At 31.3% G+C, this 19430-nt stretch overlaps 1 protein-coding gene across 1 annotated transcript; it reads right to left on the minus strand.

Annotated features, from left to right (window-relative positions):
• Positions 1-1818: 1818 nt before the first annotated feature.
• Positions 1819-6237, minus strand: LOC139855532 (uncharacterized). The gene is made up of 2 exons (XM_071844768.1): positions 5981-6237; positions 1819-2082 (listed from the first exon to the last, which is right to left on the minus strand). Exons 1-2 carry the CDS (start codon positions 6089-6091, stop codon positions 1855-1857), a joined length of 339 nt encoding a protein of 112 aa, XP_071700869.1. The 5' UTR covers positions 6092-6237; the 3' UTR covers positions 1819-1854.
• Positions 6238-19430: the final 13193 nt, after the last annotated feature.

Here is a 19430-nt window from a genome sequence, read left to right on the forward strand (position 1 = left end):
GGTCGTCGTTTGCCCCACACTGAAAAAAGAGTACAATAAGAAGATGTGAATTACGGTATGTTTGGTCAAAGAGCTTTTAAGATAGGGATGACAAAAATACTCGTACTCAAAGGGGAACCCGAATCCCAATATAATCGGGCCAGGTCTACAGGTCTAGGTATGGGGATGATTTTAGATCCGGGTTCGAATTTCGGGATGGTTTTAGGTAGAAACCCGATTACTTAGCCCATATAACCGAAAACATACTTGAATCTGTATACCTCACCTGCTTAAAATTCAATAATATATAATATACATATATTATTTTATAATATATGTATATTTGTTGATAATATACCCGTGAGGATACTCGTTTACCCTCTAGCTAGTATGTAAATAGGGATCCAAATACTCATGGGGATACTCATTTACCCGCCAGTTTGTAATTGAATGGGGATCCATCGGGTATGGACCGAGTTTGGGACATGTTTTCTTAATCGGGTTCGGGATTACTCCAAACACGACCTGATGTCATCCCTATTTTGAGAGCCTATAGGAGTTGGCGCTTATAACTTGAATATGCTTCAAGTCATAAGTTTTGTTTGACGGAAGATATAAAGAGAGCTTATGATAATCAAAAGATCTTATAAAAAAAAACTCCTTGAAACTAACTTATTGAAAATGTAAAGCTTATGAAATGTAAAATTTTCAAAAATAAAAATAAAAATTCCTCTATAGTATTTTATTTTATTTTATATATTATTATTAGTGTTGCTTTTTTAGTCAATTTTCAGTTACGTTATTAAACACTTATAAAAGGTGACATTTGTTATGTTTTAAGATCTTGATGGGTGTATAGTCTTTAGCTTTTGGTGGTTAAACGTAACTCTTGTCTTGTCTTCACTTATCATTGAGGGATTTGTTATTAGTGAGGTGGATGTGATTTGTTTGTTGTAGTTTGTCTGTGCTTGGTCGTTGTGTTTTGAGGTCTTAATTTTTGTTGTTTATGTGGTAGAATTGTTTTTTCTTGTTTGCTTAGGCTTTTGTCATTGTTTAGGGGTGTTCATCGGTTTGGTTTTGGGTTTCGTTTTTTCGATTTTGAAAAATATTGTGACCAAAACTAAAAACTTAACCAAACATCGTAATTAATTTCAAAACCGAAACCGACCCGAAATCCGAATTTGAATTTGGTATGGTTTCGGTTACACCGAAAAATACATAATTTAATTAAAGTAAACAATAAAAATTGACTTCAGTTTTCAATTTTGAGTTTTTAAATTGCTTTTTGGTCTGTATACATTAATAATTTAATATATTATTAGTCATATCAATTTTGATTTTGGTTCTCGGTTTAACCGAATTCAAAAAAAAACTAAAACAAAAAATCGAACCGAAAACCGAATTCAGCTTTAAAACCGAACCAAAATAAAATCGAAAACCAAATACAAATTCGATCCGGTTTTTCGGTTTAGATTCGATTTGGTTTTCGATTTAAACCCAAATATTGAACACCCTTATCCTTGTTTATAGATTATTGTGTTGTCATCCTTTGGATGATTTGCTCCCATTATTCTTTTTTTAAGGCAATGCCTCAAAATATAAATAGTAGAGATTGAATCCGAGACTCTTTGAAAATTTTCACACTCTCAATCACTAGACTACCTTTTGATGTTCTCCACTGTTCTCTTTACATTTAATTTTTTCTCAAAAAAAAAAAATCAAATAATTTGTTAGTAGTATATAGGTGTTCAAGTTTTGTATAGTTTTTCTTTTTTATTTATCAAAAATCCAAAACGAACCTATCAAAGTCAAAAGTTAAATATATTTTATTTAACTGATACACAAGTACATAAATTTTTAGAACATAAAAGAAGGCTATAGTTTGGAATATTTAGTAGCCATAGTTGTATCAAAGACCTTAACAAAGAATCTTGTTCTTGGAACATATATTTTTTCTAGTAAAATTGTGCCCAATTGAAATATCAATTTTTTCTTCACTTCAGGTGTGATGCCTCCCATGGATATTATTTCTGCAAATGCTGCTGGTTCTTTGTTCTTCTCAAATGATATAGGCACTGACCCCTTCAATATTACCATCACAAACTGCAACATTAAAAAGAAATAAGTCTTAAATATACAATTATGAACCGTTTGTATATGTTTTGATGATATTTATCTCAAGAAAATAGTCGATATAGTTTAACTTTCACAATGATATTATTAAATATATGTATATATGTATTGTTCAGTCACTGGAGGGTTGAGATCTAATGTTACTTAAGATTGTTAAGTCGATGGATCGTTATTTTGGGCAGATGTGTACGGAGACGTGATGTGTGTGAAGGAAAATGGTGTTGGTCAAGACTCAAGAGTTCCAAGGGGAAGGTAAATTACGTAATCTTATAAGAGGGCTAGTAACGGTTATGTCGTTGCACTCGCCGTTGCCTCCGCCTTCTCATCACACCAATATTAGCAATTAGTCGTTGGCTAGTGGTCGATGTCCCGTACTCCATTTCGTCGTTGCCACACACAATTGATCACGGATTCGAAAGCATTTATTTGTTGAACATTTTGCCTTATTACTTGTACCCGTAAATAATTAATTAATTTAGTGGGTGTGTGGAAGTATGTGATGGGTATGTCATGGTTGTTAGCAGTTAGTCTTTGGTTAGTGATGGAAAAGAGGTGCTGATGTGGCGCTGATGTGACAATCCGTCTTAGGATGCCATTATGTCATGGTTAAGAGTGCTCTAAGTAGTATTTATTTTTCCCTTGTAATGAAACTATGTAATATGGATGGACAAGTCGTGATAAAACAACCTATTATCACAGGCTCAGCCCGCTTCACTGTTTTTTTTTTCTTTCTCGTTTTTCTTCTTTATTCTATCGTTTTGCTTGAAAGTTTTTTAAGGTGGTTGTGTTTTTCAAAAGGAAAATTTTGGTTGCAAGTTCTCTTTTAGGTTTTTATTGATGGGAGATGACAAAAAGGAAGGAGTTCGATACAATTAGGGATTTTTTAAATTATTTTTATAAGTCGAATAAAATTATTTAGAGTTATATTATATGGGTTGACAATATGGATCAATTTTTTTTCTAAAATAACGATAGCATTACAACAATCTTTTCATCAATAGATGAGAAAGATGAACAAAGATACAATCGAAACAAAAACACTGCAAGATTTGAAAACAGTAATCGATCTATATCATTAAACAAAGAGCAAAAGCTAACTAAGCTCAAACCATGAACAACCGGATCACTAAACGATCCCGAAAAACAATCAGATACAACAAGCAATACAAAAACTCAACTCTAACCAAACAAAAAGAAACAACCCAAAAACAAGACTTTTAGAAAAACTGATCTGTATTTTATTTACATAACGACTCCCCAGCGGTTATTAACTACAAATTACTAACTCTAACCAAACAAAAACTCAATATTGAATGGATTATTAAACATGAAATCACTTTTAGAAATTGTAAATACTACAGGCTCTTAAACTCAAAAAAACTACAATATTAACTACAATATTGAATGGATTATTAAACATGAAATCACTTTTAGAAATTGTAAATACTACAGGCAAGGTTGTAAAAGTCGCGAGTCGGGGACGCATCGGTCGAGACCTAAAAAGGACGCGTCGGTGACGCATCGGTCGTTGACCAACGTTGACTTTATTAATAATTTCTTGAATATATATTTATATATGTATAAAATAGTTGATTCTGTACCATATATTTCTTAAATAAGAACTTGAATTTAAATACAATCAAACTTCAAACTCAATTAATGTTACTGAGTACATAATCAGTAAGGACACAGAGAAAAGGGCGGCCCAAAAAATGAAAACAAACCCTAATTTTAGAAACATATCACATCTTGACGAAAATTTGACTGATTTTGACCTTTTTTGACCAACTTTGACCGTCTTTGACAAACTCTGACCGAACTTTTAGCTTTGACCGCCTTTTAAGTCGTTTTCAGAAAAAACAGGACGGAGAACCCAAAAAAACGACGCATCGGCCGACGCGTCGGCCAAGTCGGCCGACTTTTACAACACTGACTACAGGCTCTTAAACTCAAAAAAACTTTTAAAATTCGTCAACACCACATGCTCTTAAACTCAAAAGAATTTGTAAAATTTTTCAACACCACGGGTTCTTAAATAATTCTTATACTTTTCCTATTTTTTTAGTATCGCTATTACATACCAATATTAACTACAAATTACATTTTTTGCACAATATTTTTCACTAACACCATCCAAAATCACTTTTAAAATTTGTCAACACCACGGGCTCTTAAACTCAAAAGAATTTTTAAAATTAGTCAACATCACGAACTCTTAAACTCAAAAGAATTTATAAAAATTTTCCAACAACACGGGCTCTTAAATAATTCTTATACTTTTCATATTTTTTTAGTATCGCTATTTACATATCAATATGAACTGTAATTTATATTTTTTGCACGGTTTTTTACACACCCGTGCAAACGCATGGGCTCAAAAACCTAGTATATATATATATATATATATATATATATATATAGTGGTAGGATCAAGAGGGAAGTAACCAATCGGGAGGAAGCGGGGGGAAGCAAAAACTTTTTTTTTATTTTGTTTTTTGAAAAAACTTTGTTCACGAACATTATACATGGGATGAAAATATGAACATTTAGTAGAGACACTTTGTGATAAATGTTTTTATTTTGACGGAAAAACGCTCGAAGAAGTAATATATAACAATTATCGTATTTTTCGAGCGTATGTTGATGTTTTAGCTATTGGGGTTTAGATATTAGGGTTTAGATATTAGGGTTTATAGGGTTTAGATATTAGGGTTTAGAAATTTAGGGTTTAGATTTATGATTTAGATTGAGTTTTTAACACGAACGGTTTAGAGTTTAGGGTTTAGGGTTTAGGGTTTAGGGTTTGGTGTTTTGGGTTTATGGAATAAACTCAAAACACCAAACCCTAAACCCTAAACTCTAAATCGGGCTAAATTTTACTTCACAAAACATGAAAAAAAAAAAAAAAAAAAAAAACGTTCATATTCTTCACGAACAATATTATTTTGAATGTTATTTTTGTCGATCGTTTTCCCGCCTAAATAATAACATTCATCACGAAGTGTCTCTTCTAAATGTTCATATTTTCGTGTGATCTTGATGCCGAAAAAAAAATTCCAAAAAAAATGAAAAAATTTTTTTTTTGCTTCCCCCCGCTTCCCCCGATTGGTTACTTACCCATTGATCCTGCCCATATATATATATATATATATATATATATATATATATATATATATATATATATATATATATATATATATATATATATATATATATATTCTAAATTCTAAATAATGATAATAATACTATTTTCTGTGAACACTGAATCATTCCCTGTTAACTCACTATCAAGCTTTAACATATTACTCGCATTTCTCCTGAAATGACGTCAACAGTACTCGTATTATTAGAAGCCAACGACTAACTTATTATAAAGGCAAGTGGATGAAGATAAGTTTTTGTCATGTGGGTAAGATTTGAAGCTATCTTAAAGTTCAGACTTTCAAAAACTATATATTTTATTTTACACATAAAACTATAATAAATCAACTATATTTCTCAATGTAAAAATCAACAAAACTCTGCTCCGTATATATGTTGTTATGCAGAGGTAATGATCGTCCGAGATGAGAGCGGTGGTCCTAGTAACGCATTAAAGCACAAAAGTACAAGTGCATATGGAACAAAAAATTGCATGTTACTTGGTTATGGTAAAACTAAAAGTCAAATTCAATCCCAGTATCTCATGTGCCAAAATTAACTAAAGCGATCCATGATTATAAAAAAAATATACTCCAGATTTTAAGCACATAAAAGTAAAAAGCAGTTATATAAATATCATTAAAAGAGAAAATGGATCACTAAAACACTTGATATATAAGAATATAAGAATAATATAAGATAGAAGAAAGTGATTAAGTGAATTTACTTGCTCTGGTCGGCCAATAATTTGTGAGACAGCTTTTGTGGCGTCGGAGAAGATGGAATCGGTGTCAACACCATCGAGGCAAACGTTTGTAGAGATCTGAACACAAGGCATCTTTTTTTCAGTCTTTTTTCTAAATATTTAATAATGGATTTAATAAATTTTATTATATACTACTCCGTATTATTATAGGAAGTTATCTGACATGAACTCGTTGCGGTTTTTGATGGTATTTATAGATATACAGATGGATGGAGATTCATGATAGAAACGGAAGTAGTTATAAGTACCAAAACGATTTTCTCATTTTAATTCAATTAAATATTAAATTTGTGAGGTTGACCCATACACAACTAAATTAACATTTTAGACCATTGTACCCATACATGAGAATAAGGTAAATGGGTCCAAAATGTTAACTTGGTTGTGTATAGTAAAAAGAGATTGTACAAGCACAACCCCTAAATTCAAATGTTTCCACAAATTTGCAATTACAAAGTTTATTTATTGTACTGTATTGAAATATTTAAATCGCTATTATAGACACATAAATAAGTTAACCTACTAGCGAGCAACTCGAGCCCCAATAGCTAGCTATTAAAGTGTTGCAAATTTACAAGAGTTTTAAACGGGTTGCGTGTATGTACAACTCATTTGCATTTCGAAGTTTAAGACCATCCATAAAGGGGCGTTAGATAGGGGTCAAACTACCTTAAGACCCAATAGAGTCATGGCTCTCCCACATTTGGGGTTAGTGTTTATAAAGTTTGTAACATTCTATGCGTTAAAAATATTATTGCCTGTTGGGTCTTAAACTATTAATTGGATGGCAAGAATGTGATACTATGATATATAACTGAAAACTTTAAATCTATTCTTATACTACATAATTTTATCAATGATGTTGAATGATTAGCTTACTTATGATATATTAAACTTGAGTTCAGTTTTTGCCATTAATTAATAGTAAATCTTAATAATTTTGTTGAATAGTTTTAAAATCTATTACAGATTATAGATGATTTTAAAATATTTAAAATGTACTACACTTGAAAAATTTTGAACACTTATTTTCGCACCCTAATCGAAAACTTCAAATTCCGTCACTACGTGAGATCCCAAAAGTTACGCCCAAAAAATGACATGTCATGTGAGGTGTCAAAATCTGACGCCCCTGATAGTCTTTATCGAGGCGTTACCCGTGACGAAAAAGAGGCGCCAGTCAAACTATCTGATAGGAAAAAATAGGCGTGAGATTTTTTTTATACTCCATAAATTGACACGTAAATATTTAAATTTATACTTTTTTACTACCCACACAAATTACAATCAAATTTTACCATATCACATAAAATCTTTCCACTCAAATTTAATACTAAAATTAGCTTAACACTCATCATTATTTACATTCACTACATGATACTGCCACACCACCTGAAAATTAATAATAAATATTCCTCTTGGTTCAGTTATTTTCATCAGGTTTGTCATTAAAAAAATACATGCATGCATTAAATAGTGATATATTTGAAGCTAGTTATTTTTATGATTATTATTATCATTTTTATATACAAACTAAATTCTCATATCTTAATTTTGTTAATTAATGATAAATTAATAACGATACTCATTTTCATCATATTTAATTTTGTTAATTAATGATAAATTAATAACGATACTCATTTTCATCATATTTACAAGACAAACGCCAATATAATTGGGTCAAAGACATCAACTCTAAAAAGTCAATAGTCACTTTCGGTATTTGATTGAATGGGTCAATAATCTGACGACCGGGGCGTAAGTTTACCTAAGTTCGCCATCTAAAATGTTTTGTAGAAAGGTAGTATGTAAAATTTAATATTAATAAGTAAATAAAATTTTTTATTTTTTTATTTTTGGATAAGTGAGAAACTCTACTATGAACAAGCACATTGGCATAGCCTGAAATTGAACCCAAATGATATGCTTAATTGCGTAAGTGCGTAACTCGGTGGCCACTCACACAAACTTGCATGGTTAAATTTATTTATATAGTGTATTTCTATTTAAGAAATTTTTATATTTTGTACTTCCTCCTCCCATGATAAATGCAAAAGTTTCTTTTAAATTTTCTTTTCAACTTTAATTTTAGTTTTTTGTGTGTTGTATAATAATTAATAATGATAACAATTAAGCAATAAAACCACATTTAAAAACTAAGTTATTCATATAAATTTAATCAAATATCAAATACACAACTACAGAGTTTTTGGCAGTAGTATCGAGGTAACCCTCCAACTTTAAAGTTGTGCGCTCGAATTAGTGGTGGATAAAAAAAGTATATATTTGTGTAAGGTGTGTGAGTTTGTTTTTAAAAATATATCATATAACTGAAGTAAAATTATTTAAAGTCAAAGTTTTAAAGAAAATACTTTCAAAAATATAAGTAAATTCTTGTTTTCTTAACGTTGTATTTCGTTGTAATGTCCACATCGTTAACCTTTGCTATAATATAATAAAGTTAACATTTTTATTTTTTGAAAAGCAAAAAATTATTTTATTAATAAAGAAATATAATTACAAGTATACTAAAAGAACATGGCCATAGCCATTCGATAACTAGACATGTACAATATTATTGTCCTAACCAAGTAGACAGTGGCATTGCATTTTAATGTCAATCCACAATATCGAAAACGTTTGAGTTCAGTTATCCGACCCCTGCAAGCTAATTATATGACAAAACGAAAGAGCTATGGTTAATGATCAATAGGTGACATACTAACGCCGCTTGCTTTAATCTTTTTGAGATCCAATTTAAACTTAAAAGTTGAATTTAGGAGATGATCACGTTGGGGACCATTCTTTGATGCTAAATACATTTGCGTTTCTAAATTTCCAAATAGTATATCCGCATATCCATTTCGTGGCTTGCCAAATGAGCTTAGCTGACAATGTTGTAGTAAGTCCTCATCTTCCATGAAAGCTTCACCGATACTTGTAACACTTTGAGATTGGAGATTCCACCATTTGGGTAATAGAATCCAAATATTTTGAACGAATGGGCAGTTTGTTAAAATATGTGTTCTACTGTTTCAACATTGCCAGATAAAGAGAACATAGCGTTGTGTCGAGATCAATACCACATTTATCAAGTTCCGGGCGAGTGGGGAGTCTACCCATTTTGCTCTCCAAATGAATATAGCAACTTTCTGATATAGTGCCTATATCGGGATGTTAGGCGAGTTTTATGTTGGCAATAATTCCGGCAAGAACCTTAGTAGTGAATATACCGCTTTTGTCTAATAACCATTTTCACGAGTAATTTTTATAATTTTTATCATTAATAACATTTCTAATATAAAAACCATAACTACGAGAGTTTATCATATATCAATCTTTATTTTTTTTAGTAACTCTTAGAGGAGGTATCGTTAATACGCATAACTAATTCTATATAATAAGATTACGATCATTAAATTAAATCGTATACAACGCATGATTGATTCTAAAATTGCTGGTTAGAAAATTTTAATTTATTGTAAGGTGGAACTGTGGAAGTATTAAATTATATCACTATCACATAGAACTTCTTACAAGATGCAATTTGAAATTCATATTTTGCTTACTTTAAAGTTAAATATAATCTAATTAGCACGTTCTAAATTAGTTAAAAAGTCAAGATCTTTACAGGACTCACAAATGCCATGAGAGAGTCAATTAATTAATATCGTTGGTCTAATCATGACTAACGATATACATTTTACATTATTGATATATTTGGCAAGTGGTTTTTAGTAAGGGGGATGATTCTCACACACACTTTTTTGATACTCACACACCTATTTTAACCTTTTACTCTTCTAATAATACTCAATTGGTGTGTGAGGATCAAAAAAGTGTGTGTGAGAATCATCTCCCTTTTAGTAATTATTAGTTTTAACTAGTTTTCGAACCCTCGCTTTGCGTCGGAGTTCGATTTTCAATGTATTTTATTGCGTTTAGTTTGTAAAATTATTTCGTGGCTAACGATGATGTCGTTGAAGCGCAACTCGAGTCGAACTAAAAGGTATAACCCGTAAAAGATTTAAATGTTATTTTAAATTAACAATATATATGCATCTCTGCGTTTCGCTATGAAATTGTCGACTCTTAAAAATTTAACGCAAAATAAACGTGTATGAAAAGTACCCCAAATATTTAGCGTTTTTAAAAAATCGTCCGTTTTGCGTATAGTTAGTGACATTGTGTTCCTAAAATTATTTCGAGTTTAACGATGGTGTCGGAAAAATTTAACTCGTTGCGAGTTAGAAGATATGACCCGTTGAATATTTGGGTGGAGTTTATTTAAAATTTTTTATGAAAATGGTTATTTGACACTTTACCCCCTGTTTGGGGGGTCGATTTGAATTTTTGAAAAAAGTTTGAGGAGCTTTGTTGGTGAAATGAAATTTAGTTAAAAATGGGTGAAAAGTCGAAAATGCCCTATACTATTCATCATTTTTGTCTATTAGATATATGTATATATAATAATAAACTTTTTTTTTTTTACTTCAGTTGGGAATTTGGGATCACTCTAGAGACTAAACCACTCACGCGTTCATCTTCTGTAGTTGCATAACCCGCCCTCAACTACTTTTCTGGAGGAAATCCAGACCAATCTGGGGGCATGGCCGGTAAGACCCCCTTTCCGCTGCTCCCGCACTAAGCAAAAGGCGACCTAGGTGGAAACTTTAGGTTGAGAGAGGCAAACCACTACCAGTTGAGCTACAACTCAAAGATCTTATCTAATAAAAAAACTTGTTATGTTTATAAAATTTAAAACCTTTAGACTGATAGATAACTAGAAAGTACTAGAAATAACGTTTGTGAAAAAGCTCTTAGTTTTTTGTCAGTTTACTATTTTTTAGCAAATTCAGCTATTCTCTTTATCTCTTAAAATACCTAAATACATCTAAAAAATTAACAACTACTAGTTACCAGTTATTGGGTATGTTTGACCAAACTAGCTATTAGCTTTAAATGTATTTAGGTGTTTGACAGAGTATCCGAAACCGTTAAAATAAAGAGTAATTTGACAAAAAAAATATGAATTTTTTATCAAGCGCAAGTTCTATTAGCTTTTAGCTTTTCACCTCTCTAAAACTTTTAAGCATTTATAAACAAATATTTTTTTTTATTAAACGTGAATTTTTTTCATAAAAGCTAAAAGATACTAAAAGCTTCAAAAACACTCTGTGCCAAACATAGCTAGCTATTAGGTGCCACTATCATCTATCAGCTATATTTACGAAGATGTATGATAATGCTAAAAACGAACATATATTTCATAGCATTATTCCTCAAGAAAGACAAGCTTTTAGTTGCAATTGTTCTATTTACAAGTGATATTCGTTTAAATAATAAAAGGTGAAGACAAAAGACAGATTCGACGAATTGAAGACGCAAACGACCAAAAAGCTCAAAAGTACAAAATACAATCAAAGAGGTTCCAATTATTGATAAGAAACGTCTCGAAATTACAAGAGTACAAGATTCAAAACGCAAAGTACAAGATATTAAATTGTACGCAAGGACGTTCGAAAATCCGGAACCGGGACCAGAGTCAACTCTCAACGCTCGACGCAACGGACTAAAAATTACAAGTCAACTATGCACATAAATATAATATAATATTTAAATAATTCTTATAATGATTTAATATATTATATTTATTTATAAAACCGTCGGCAAGAAAGACTCCAAAGTGTGTGAGCTGTGTCTTCAAACTCCGCGACTCGCGGAGTTTGAAGGCAAAATTGGCCGCGAGTCGCGGAGCCCCCAGTTCTGAAACTCCCTATAAAGCCAACCGAATTCTGAGCATTTTTCATCATCTTTTTTTTCTTCTCCTCATTCATACGTAAAATATATATATATATATATATATTTATAATTTATATTTTAATTTTAATTATAATTCTAATAATAAGGGTATGTTAGCGAATGTTGTAAGGGTGTAAGTCGAAATTCTGTCCGTGTAACGCTACGCTATTTTTAATCATTGTAAGTTATGTTCAACCTTTTTACATTAATGTCTCGTAGCTAAATTATTATTATGCTTATTTAAAACGAAGTAATCATGATGTTGGGCTAATTACTAAAATTGGGTAATTGGGCTTTGTACCATAATTGGGGTTTGGACAAAAGAACGACACTTGTGGAAATTAGACTATGAGCTATTAATGGGCTTTATATTTGTTTAACTAAATGATAGTTTGTTAATGTTAATATAAAGATTTACAATTGGGCGTCCCTATAAATTACCATATACACTCGATCAGACACGATGGGCGGGGTATTTATATGTATGAATAATCGTTCATTTAACCGGACACGGGAATGGATTAATAGCCACTAGAATAATTAAAACAGGGGTGAAATTATGTACAAGGACACTTGGTATAATTGATAACAAAATATTAAAACCTTGGGTTACACTCAGTCGACATCCTGGTGTAATTATTAAATAAAGTATTAAAATCTTATTACAGTTTAAGTCCCCAATTAGTTGGAATATTTAACTTCGGGTATAAGGATAATTTGACGAGGACACTCGCACTTTATATTTATGACTGATGGACTGTTATGGACAAAACCAGACGGACATATTAAATAATCCAGGACAAAGGACAATTAACCCATGGGCATAAAACTAAAATCAACACGTCAAACATCATGATTACGGAAGTTTAAATAAGCATAATTCTTTTATTTCATATTTAATTTCCTTTATTTTATATTTAATTGCACTTCTAATTATCGCATTTTTATTGTTATTGTATTTAATTGCACTTTTAATTATCGTACTTTTTAATTATCGCAAGTTTATTTTATCGCACTTTTATTATTCGCAATTTCATTATCGTTATTTACTTTATGCTTTAATTTAAGTCTTGTATTTATTTTTAATATTTTACATTTGGTTTTAACTGCGACTAAAGTTTTAAAATCGACAAACCGGTCATTAAACGGTAAAAACCCCCCTTTATAATAATAATATTACTTATATTTGTATTTTTATAAAAGTAAACTAATATAGCGTTAAGCTTTGTTTAAAAAGATTTCCTGTGGAACGAACCGGACTTACTAAAAACTACACTACTGTACGATTAGGTACACTGCCTATAAGTGTTGTAGCAAGGTTTAAGTATATCCGTTCTCTAAATAAATAAATATCTTGTGTAAAATTGTATCGTATTTAATAGTATTTTCCTGCTAAAATTTAATAGTATTTTATACCCCTTAGCTTTGACATCAATGTAGAACTAGAACGAGTAGTTGGGGCCCAAGAAAAAGCCCTGACATTCCAAAGTAGCCAAGTAATTGGGGCTCTGACATTCTTTTAAGAGGTCTCATGTTCGAATCTTGTTGTGGCTAGAGAAGAGTTGAAAACATTCAAGGAATATTCTTGATGAGTTGCGTACACTAGAGTATGAGGTCAGATTACTCGCCTTTCTCAAGTAATCCGAACAAAAAAACATTTTTTTAACGATAACGAGTGTGCACTATAGCCTACAGGGCTTAGAGTCCAATAATATGGAAAAATTCAACCTTAGCCCAAGAAAAAGCTCATCATTAACCAGGTTTATTTTCTTTGTTCATTTGCACATGGGATTATCACCAAAAAGCCCATTTTTTTTGACCTTTCTTGCGTGAGAGCCAAAAAAAAAATAAATTTGCCAATTTGCCCTCGCAAGGAGCAAGGTGCCTTGGTCCCTTGCGCCTTGCGTCCTTGCGACCTTGGTTTCACATGGGAGCAAGGAGCAAGGTACCTTACTCCTTGCTCCCAGGTGGAAGCAAGGACGCAAGGTGCATCTTGCTCCCTTGCTTCCACCTGGGAGCAAGGACGCAAGGTGCCTCTTGCTCCCAGGTGAAAGCAAGGGAGCAAGATGCACCTTGCGTCCTTGCTCCCAGGTGGAAGCAAGGGAGCAAGATGCACCTTGCTCTCAGGTGGAAGCAAGGGAGCAAGAGGCACCTTGCGTCCTTGCTCCCAGGTGGAAGCAAGGGAGCAAGAGGCACCTTGCTCCTTGCTCCCATGTGAAACCAAGGTCGCAAGGACGCAAGGCGCAAGGCGCAAGGGAGCAAGGCACCTTGCTCCTTGCGAGGGCAAATTGACAATTTTTTAATTTTTTGGGCTCTCACGCAAGAAAGGTTAAAAAATGGGCTTTTTAGTGATAATCCCTTTGCACATTCAATCTGGACAGCAAATTAGAGTGGGTTTTAGAAACAGAATGGACCCGTTTAACCCAATAACATCCGTCTTTTTTTTTTTTTTGTTCTATACTTAATAATTTTCTGATAATGTAATATAGGGAGTATGAATATTTGATTTGATAATATAATATCAAAAATAGTTACTCTATAATAATAACAAAAAATCTAATAAGAACCTAAGTTATCTTTAATAACTAATTTGTGCAAAAAGTAATACGGAGTAATACATTCTATTTGTTAAAAAAGGTCGAGTGAGATGGGCGAGTGAGGGTGATGAAAATATCAGACTTTTTCACTCAGTGGTTAAGTACAAACAGTGTTTTAATACCATTAAAGGGATACAAGTTGAAGGTTGTTGGATCACGGATCCAATTGAGATTAAACAAGCTGCTTACTCCTTTTTTGCCACTCGATTTAAGTCAGAGTGTATATGCAGGCCTTCCTTTTGCAGTTCAAACTTTCGAAAACTCAGTGACGATGATTCTTTGTTATTGGAAGCTGAGTTCAATTCTGTAGAGATCAAAAAGGCGGTATGGGATTGTGCTAATTTGAAGGCACTTGGCCCTGATGGCTTATTCACATATAGGTTGTTTCCCTAAAGGGTGTAATAGTTCTTTCATCTATTTAATTCCCAAGCTACAGGATCCAATATTTCAAAGATTTTCGGCCCATTAGTCTCATCGGATGTATATATAAATTGTGGTTACTTTACTTTCTAATCGCCTAAAATTGGTGATTTCAAAGGTAATTGGGCCTTGCTAATCCGCCTTCATCAAAGGTAGACAGATTTTAGATGGGATTTTAATTGCCAATGAAGTCCTTCATCATTGTAAGTAAGAAATTATTATGTTTTCTTTAAAGTGGACTTTGAGCGGGCATTCGATAGTATTGAATGGGGGTTCTTAGATGATGTTTTACGCAAAATGAACTTTAATAATTTATGGTGAAAATGGATCAGTGGATGTGACGACCCGGAAATTTTCGACCAAATTTAAACTTAATATTTATATGATTCCGACACGATAAGCAAAGTCTGTAATATTAATTCTCAAAATTTTTGAACTAATGTTATATATTCAGTTAACCTTTGACTATTGACCGACGATTCACGAACATCTATTTGTAAATAGATATATATATATAAATATATATATATACAATAAGTTGGAATATTAAAATTAATTATAAATAACTTGCAATGTGTATTTAAAAACTGATTTATGTATATATTAAATAAAGATATATACATATATATAATTTCCAAGTTAGTTAGTAAACGATAGTAACATTCGATTATTGATTCGATTGATATTTAGATAAGTTAACTAAAACGTTTAAGATGAACAAGTAAAACACTAATTTGTTACAGTATTTTCGAATTGCTACAGTATCCGAAAAGCTACAGTGTTTTTGAAAATCACTATTTGCTACAGTAAAAACATTTTGCTACAGTAAAACACTATTTCAAAATGAAAATGTATGTATATTTTATAAATGTTATAAAATATAATATTAACTTAGATATAAAACGTTTTGATTTAAAATAATATTATTATATATTAAGACGTTAATTTATAAACGCAAATGAACAAAACACTCAAATGATTAAGTTATACTTCGGGTAATATAGTTTATCATTGATTAAGTCTAATTATTGATAAATGTACACGTCGCGAAACGTAAAGTACAGGTTTTCTAAGTCTACGAAAGGACGTTCGAAAAACCGGAACCGGGACATAAGTCGAACGTAAACGTACAAGACATCGGAACCAAAATTATAAGTTAACTAGGCACGAGAATATAATATAATATATAATTAATTAATATAAATTATATAAATTATATATATATTATAAAAATATGTCGACAAACAAAAAAACAAAACGAAGTGGGTGCGTACCAGCTGGCCATGCGATCGCATGGCAAATGGGCATGGAACCCATGCGATCGCATGGGGTTCAGTTCCAGGCCACATCTATAAAGCTCACAGTTTTTGCTCCGAATTCATTCACTTCTCTTCTCATTTCTTCTTCTGCTCTATAATATATATATATATATATATATATATATATATATATATATATATATATATATATATATATATATATATATATATATATATATATATAATAATCATAATTATTATTATTATTAAGATTAATAATATTATTAATCTTATTATTATTGTCAGTAGTATTAATATTTTTTTTAATTAGTATTATACATAAAATACTACGACGAGGTCATGTTCAAACGATTTCAAAAATGGTTTTCGAGTGAGTCAAAGCTAAGGAAATTATGGGTTATAGCTAAGGAGGTGATGGGTATGGTTCGGGGGTATTGCTCGTGAGATCAAACTAATGTTTATCATCTCCGTTGCGTCTACGTACTTTCCTACAATATTGAATCACAATATTGATACGTGAGCATTCATATCTTATCTTTTATATATTAATAGTGTATCCATTGCTAGTGCTAGAGTATATATGTTTATGCATGCTTGTATGCTTTAATTTTGTCGTTAGATAGTTTATGATAAATCACGAATTTGATACATATGCTACTGATATAAAGTATATGATATGCATGTTTTTGGAAAGCTGACGAAAAATTATTAACTTTTCATTTAGAAATCGCGTGATTTCGATGAACGGATTAAAAGATATGGTCAACTGAATTATGGTTAACATTAATTGAAATTGTGTTTGAAACTGTAAATTAATATTTAAACAACTTGTCTATGAGATTGATAAATTGGATTTTCCAAAATTACTAATCGAGTAAATGAATTTCTATATAAGGCACGTCTCGTCTTGTTGAGCAATTATCAAAGTTGACTGTCTTATCATGTTTTAAAGCTTTATAAACACTATAATCTGATTTTTCAAGTATTGGAAAACTATGTGAAATAATAAAATATTTTTGATTGCCATGATAATTCAAATATAATATAGCTCCTGAAATAAATGATATTTTGAGTTTAATAAACTATAATTTCGTTCAATTATCAAGACTTATACTATGTTAATAAACATGTATAGATTTAAAGATCATATTGGGTTAGGTTGACTTTTGAGATGACTTCTGTTAACTTTTGCATGTCGGTCTCGAGCATTAGGATTGTGATACACTATGACCGGACCTAGCTTGTTAGACATGTATTGACCAATATATGTTCTCTAGGTTGAGATCTACGGTTATTTTGCATTCTGAGTTTCGGTCACATTTTGGTGAATGACCTTATGTGCTGCTAAGGTGAGTTTCATTTGCTCCCTTTTTAATTGCTTTTGCAATCTATATTTTTGGGCTGAGAATACATGCACTTTATTTTAAACGCAATGGATACAAGTACATACTAAATTCTACACCGAGTTTGAACCAAAAATCCATTAGCTTTGGTAACTAGTAACTGCCGGCTATAAGAACTGGTGGGCGCGAGTAGTTATATATGAATCCATAAGGCTTGACATCCCCTTCTGTTTCAGGTATAGAAACCCTAGCCTGAACTATAAAACAGACGTATGCTATTTGAGGTTAGTACACGTTGGATTGCGTGTATTGTACATGTTGGTTGCATGTATGTTAAAACATGGGTACTTATTATAACGTTAAAGCTTAGTTACCAGGGTGCTCAATTTCGTGGAATATTTTGATAAACGTTTCTGGATGAAACAACTGAAATCTTGTGATCCTGATGTGCGTAGAGGTGTATACGAAATAGTTATAATTTTACTACGAAATACTATTAAATTACACAAGTTTTATTTATTTATTTATGGAACATACCTAAACCTTGCTACAACACTTATAGGCAGTGTACCTAATCGTAGAGTAGTGTAGTTTTTAGTAAGTCCGGTTCGTTCCACATGGAGCTAGCTGAGTTTAACGCTATATTTTTAAACTATATTTGTATATATATATATATATATATATATATATATATATATATATATATATATATATATATATATATATAAAAGTAGTAATATTATTATAAAAGGGGGGTTTACCGTTTAATGACCGGTTTGTCGATTTTAAATAAAGCGTAAAGATAAATGACGATAATTAAAATGCGTAAAATAAATAACAATGACGAAATATAAAATTGCGAATAATAAAATGACAGTAGTTAAAAGTATGATGAGAAATACAATAAAAGAATTATACTTATTTAAACTTCCGTAATCATGATGTTTGACGTTTTGATTTTAATTTATTTATCTGGGTTAATTGTGCTTTGTCCTGGATTTATTTTGAAATGTCCCGTTCTTATTGATTAAAAACGTTCCATATTAATTGATTTCGTTGCGAGGTTTTGACCTCTATATGAGACGTTTTTCAAAGACTGCATTCATTTTAAAACAAACCATAACCTTTATTTCATCAATAAAGGTTTAAAAAGCTTTACGTAGATTATCAAATAATGATAATCTAAAATATCCTGTTTACACACGACCATTACATAATGGTTTACAATACAAATATGTTACAACAAAATAAGTTTCTTGAATGCAGTTTTTACACAATATCATACAAGCATGGACTCCAATTCTCGTCCTTATTTAAGTATGCGATAGCGGAAGCTCTTAATAATCACCTGAGAATAAACATGCTTAAAACGTCAACAAAAATGTTGGTGAGTTATAGGTTTAACCTATATATATCAAATCATAATAATAGACCACAAGATTTCATATTTCAATACACATCCCATACATAGAGATAAAAATCATTCATATGGTGAACACCTGGTAACCGACAATAACAAGATGCATATATAAGAATATCCCCATCATTCCGGGACACCCTTCGGATATGATATAAATTTCGAAGTACTAAAGCATCCGGTACTTTGGATGGGGTTTGTTAGGCCCAATAGATCTATCTTTAGGATTCGCGTCAATTAGGGTGTCTGTTCCCTAATTCTTAGATTACCAGACTTAATAAAAAGGGGCATATTCGATTTCGATAATTCAACCATAGAATGTAGTTTCACGTACTTGTGTCTATTTTGTAAATCATTTATAAAACCTGCATGTATTCTCATCCCAAAAATATTAGATTTTAAAAGTGGGACTATAACTCACTTTCACAGATTTTTACTTCGTCGGGAAGTAAGACTTGGCCACTGTTGATTCACGAACCTATAACAATATATACATATATATTAAAGTATGTTCAAAATATATTTACAACACTTTTAATATATTTTGATGTT

Source organism: Rutidosis leptorrhynchoides, chromosome 6, assembly GCF_046630445.1.
Source record: "Rutidosis leptorrhynchoides isolate AG116_Rl617_1_P2 chromosome 6, CSIRO_AGI_Rlap_v1, whole genome shotgun sequence".
Classification (NCBI taxonomy): Eukaryota; Viridiplantae; Streptophyta; class Magnoliopsida; order Asterales; family Asteraceae; genus Rutidosis; species Rutidosis leptorrhynchoides.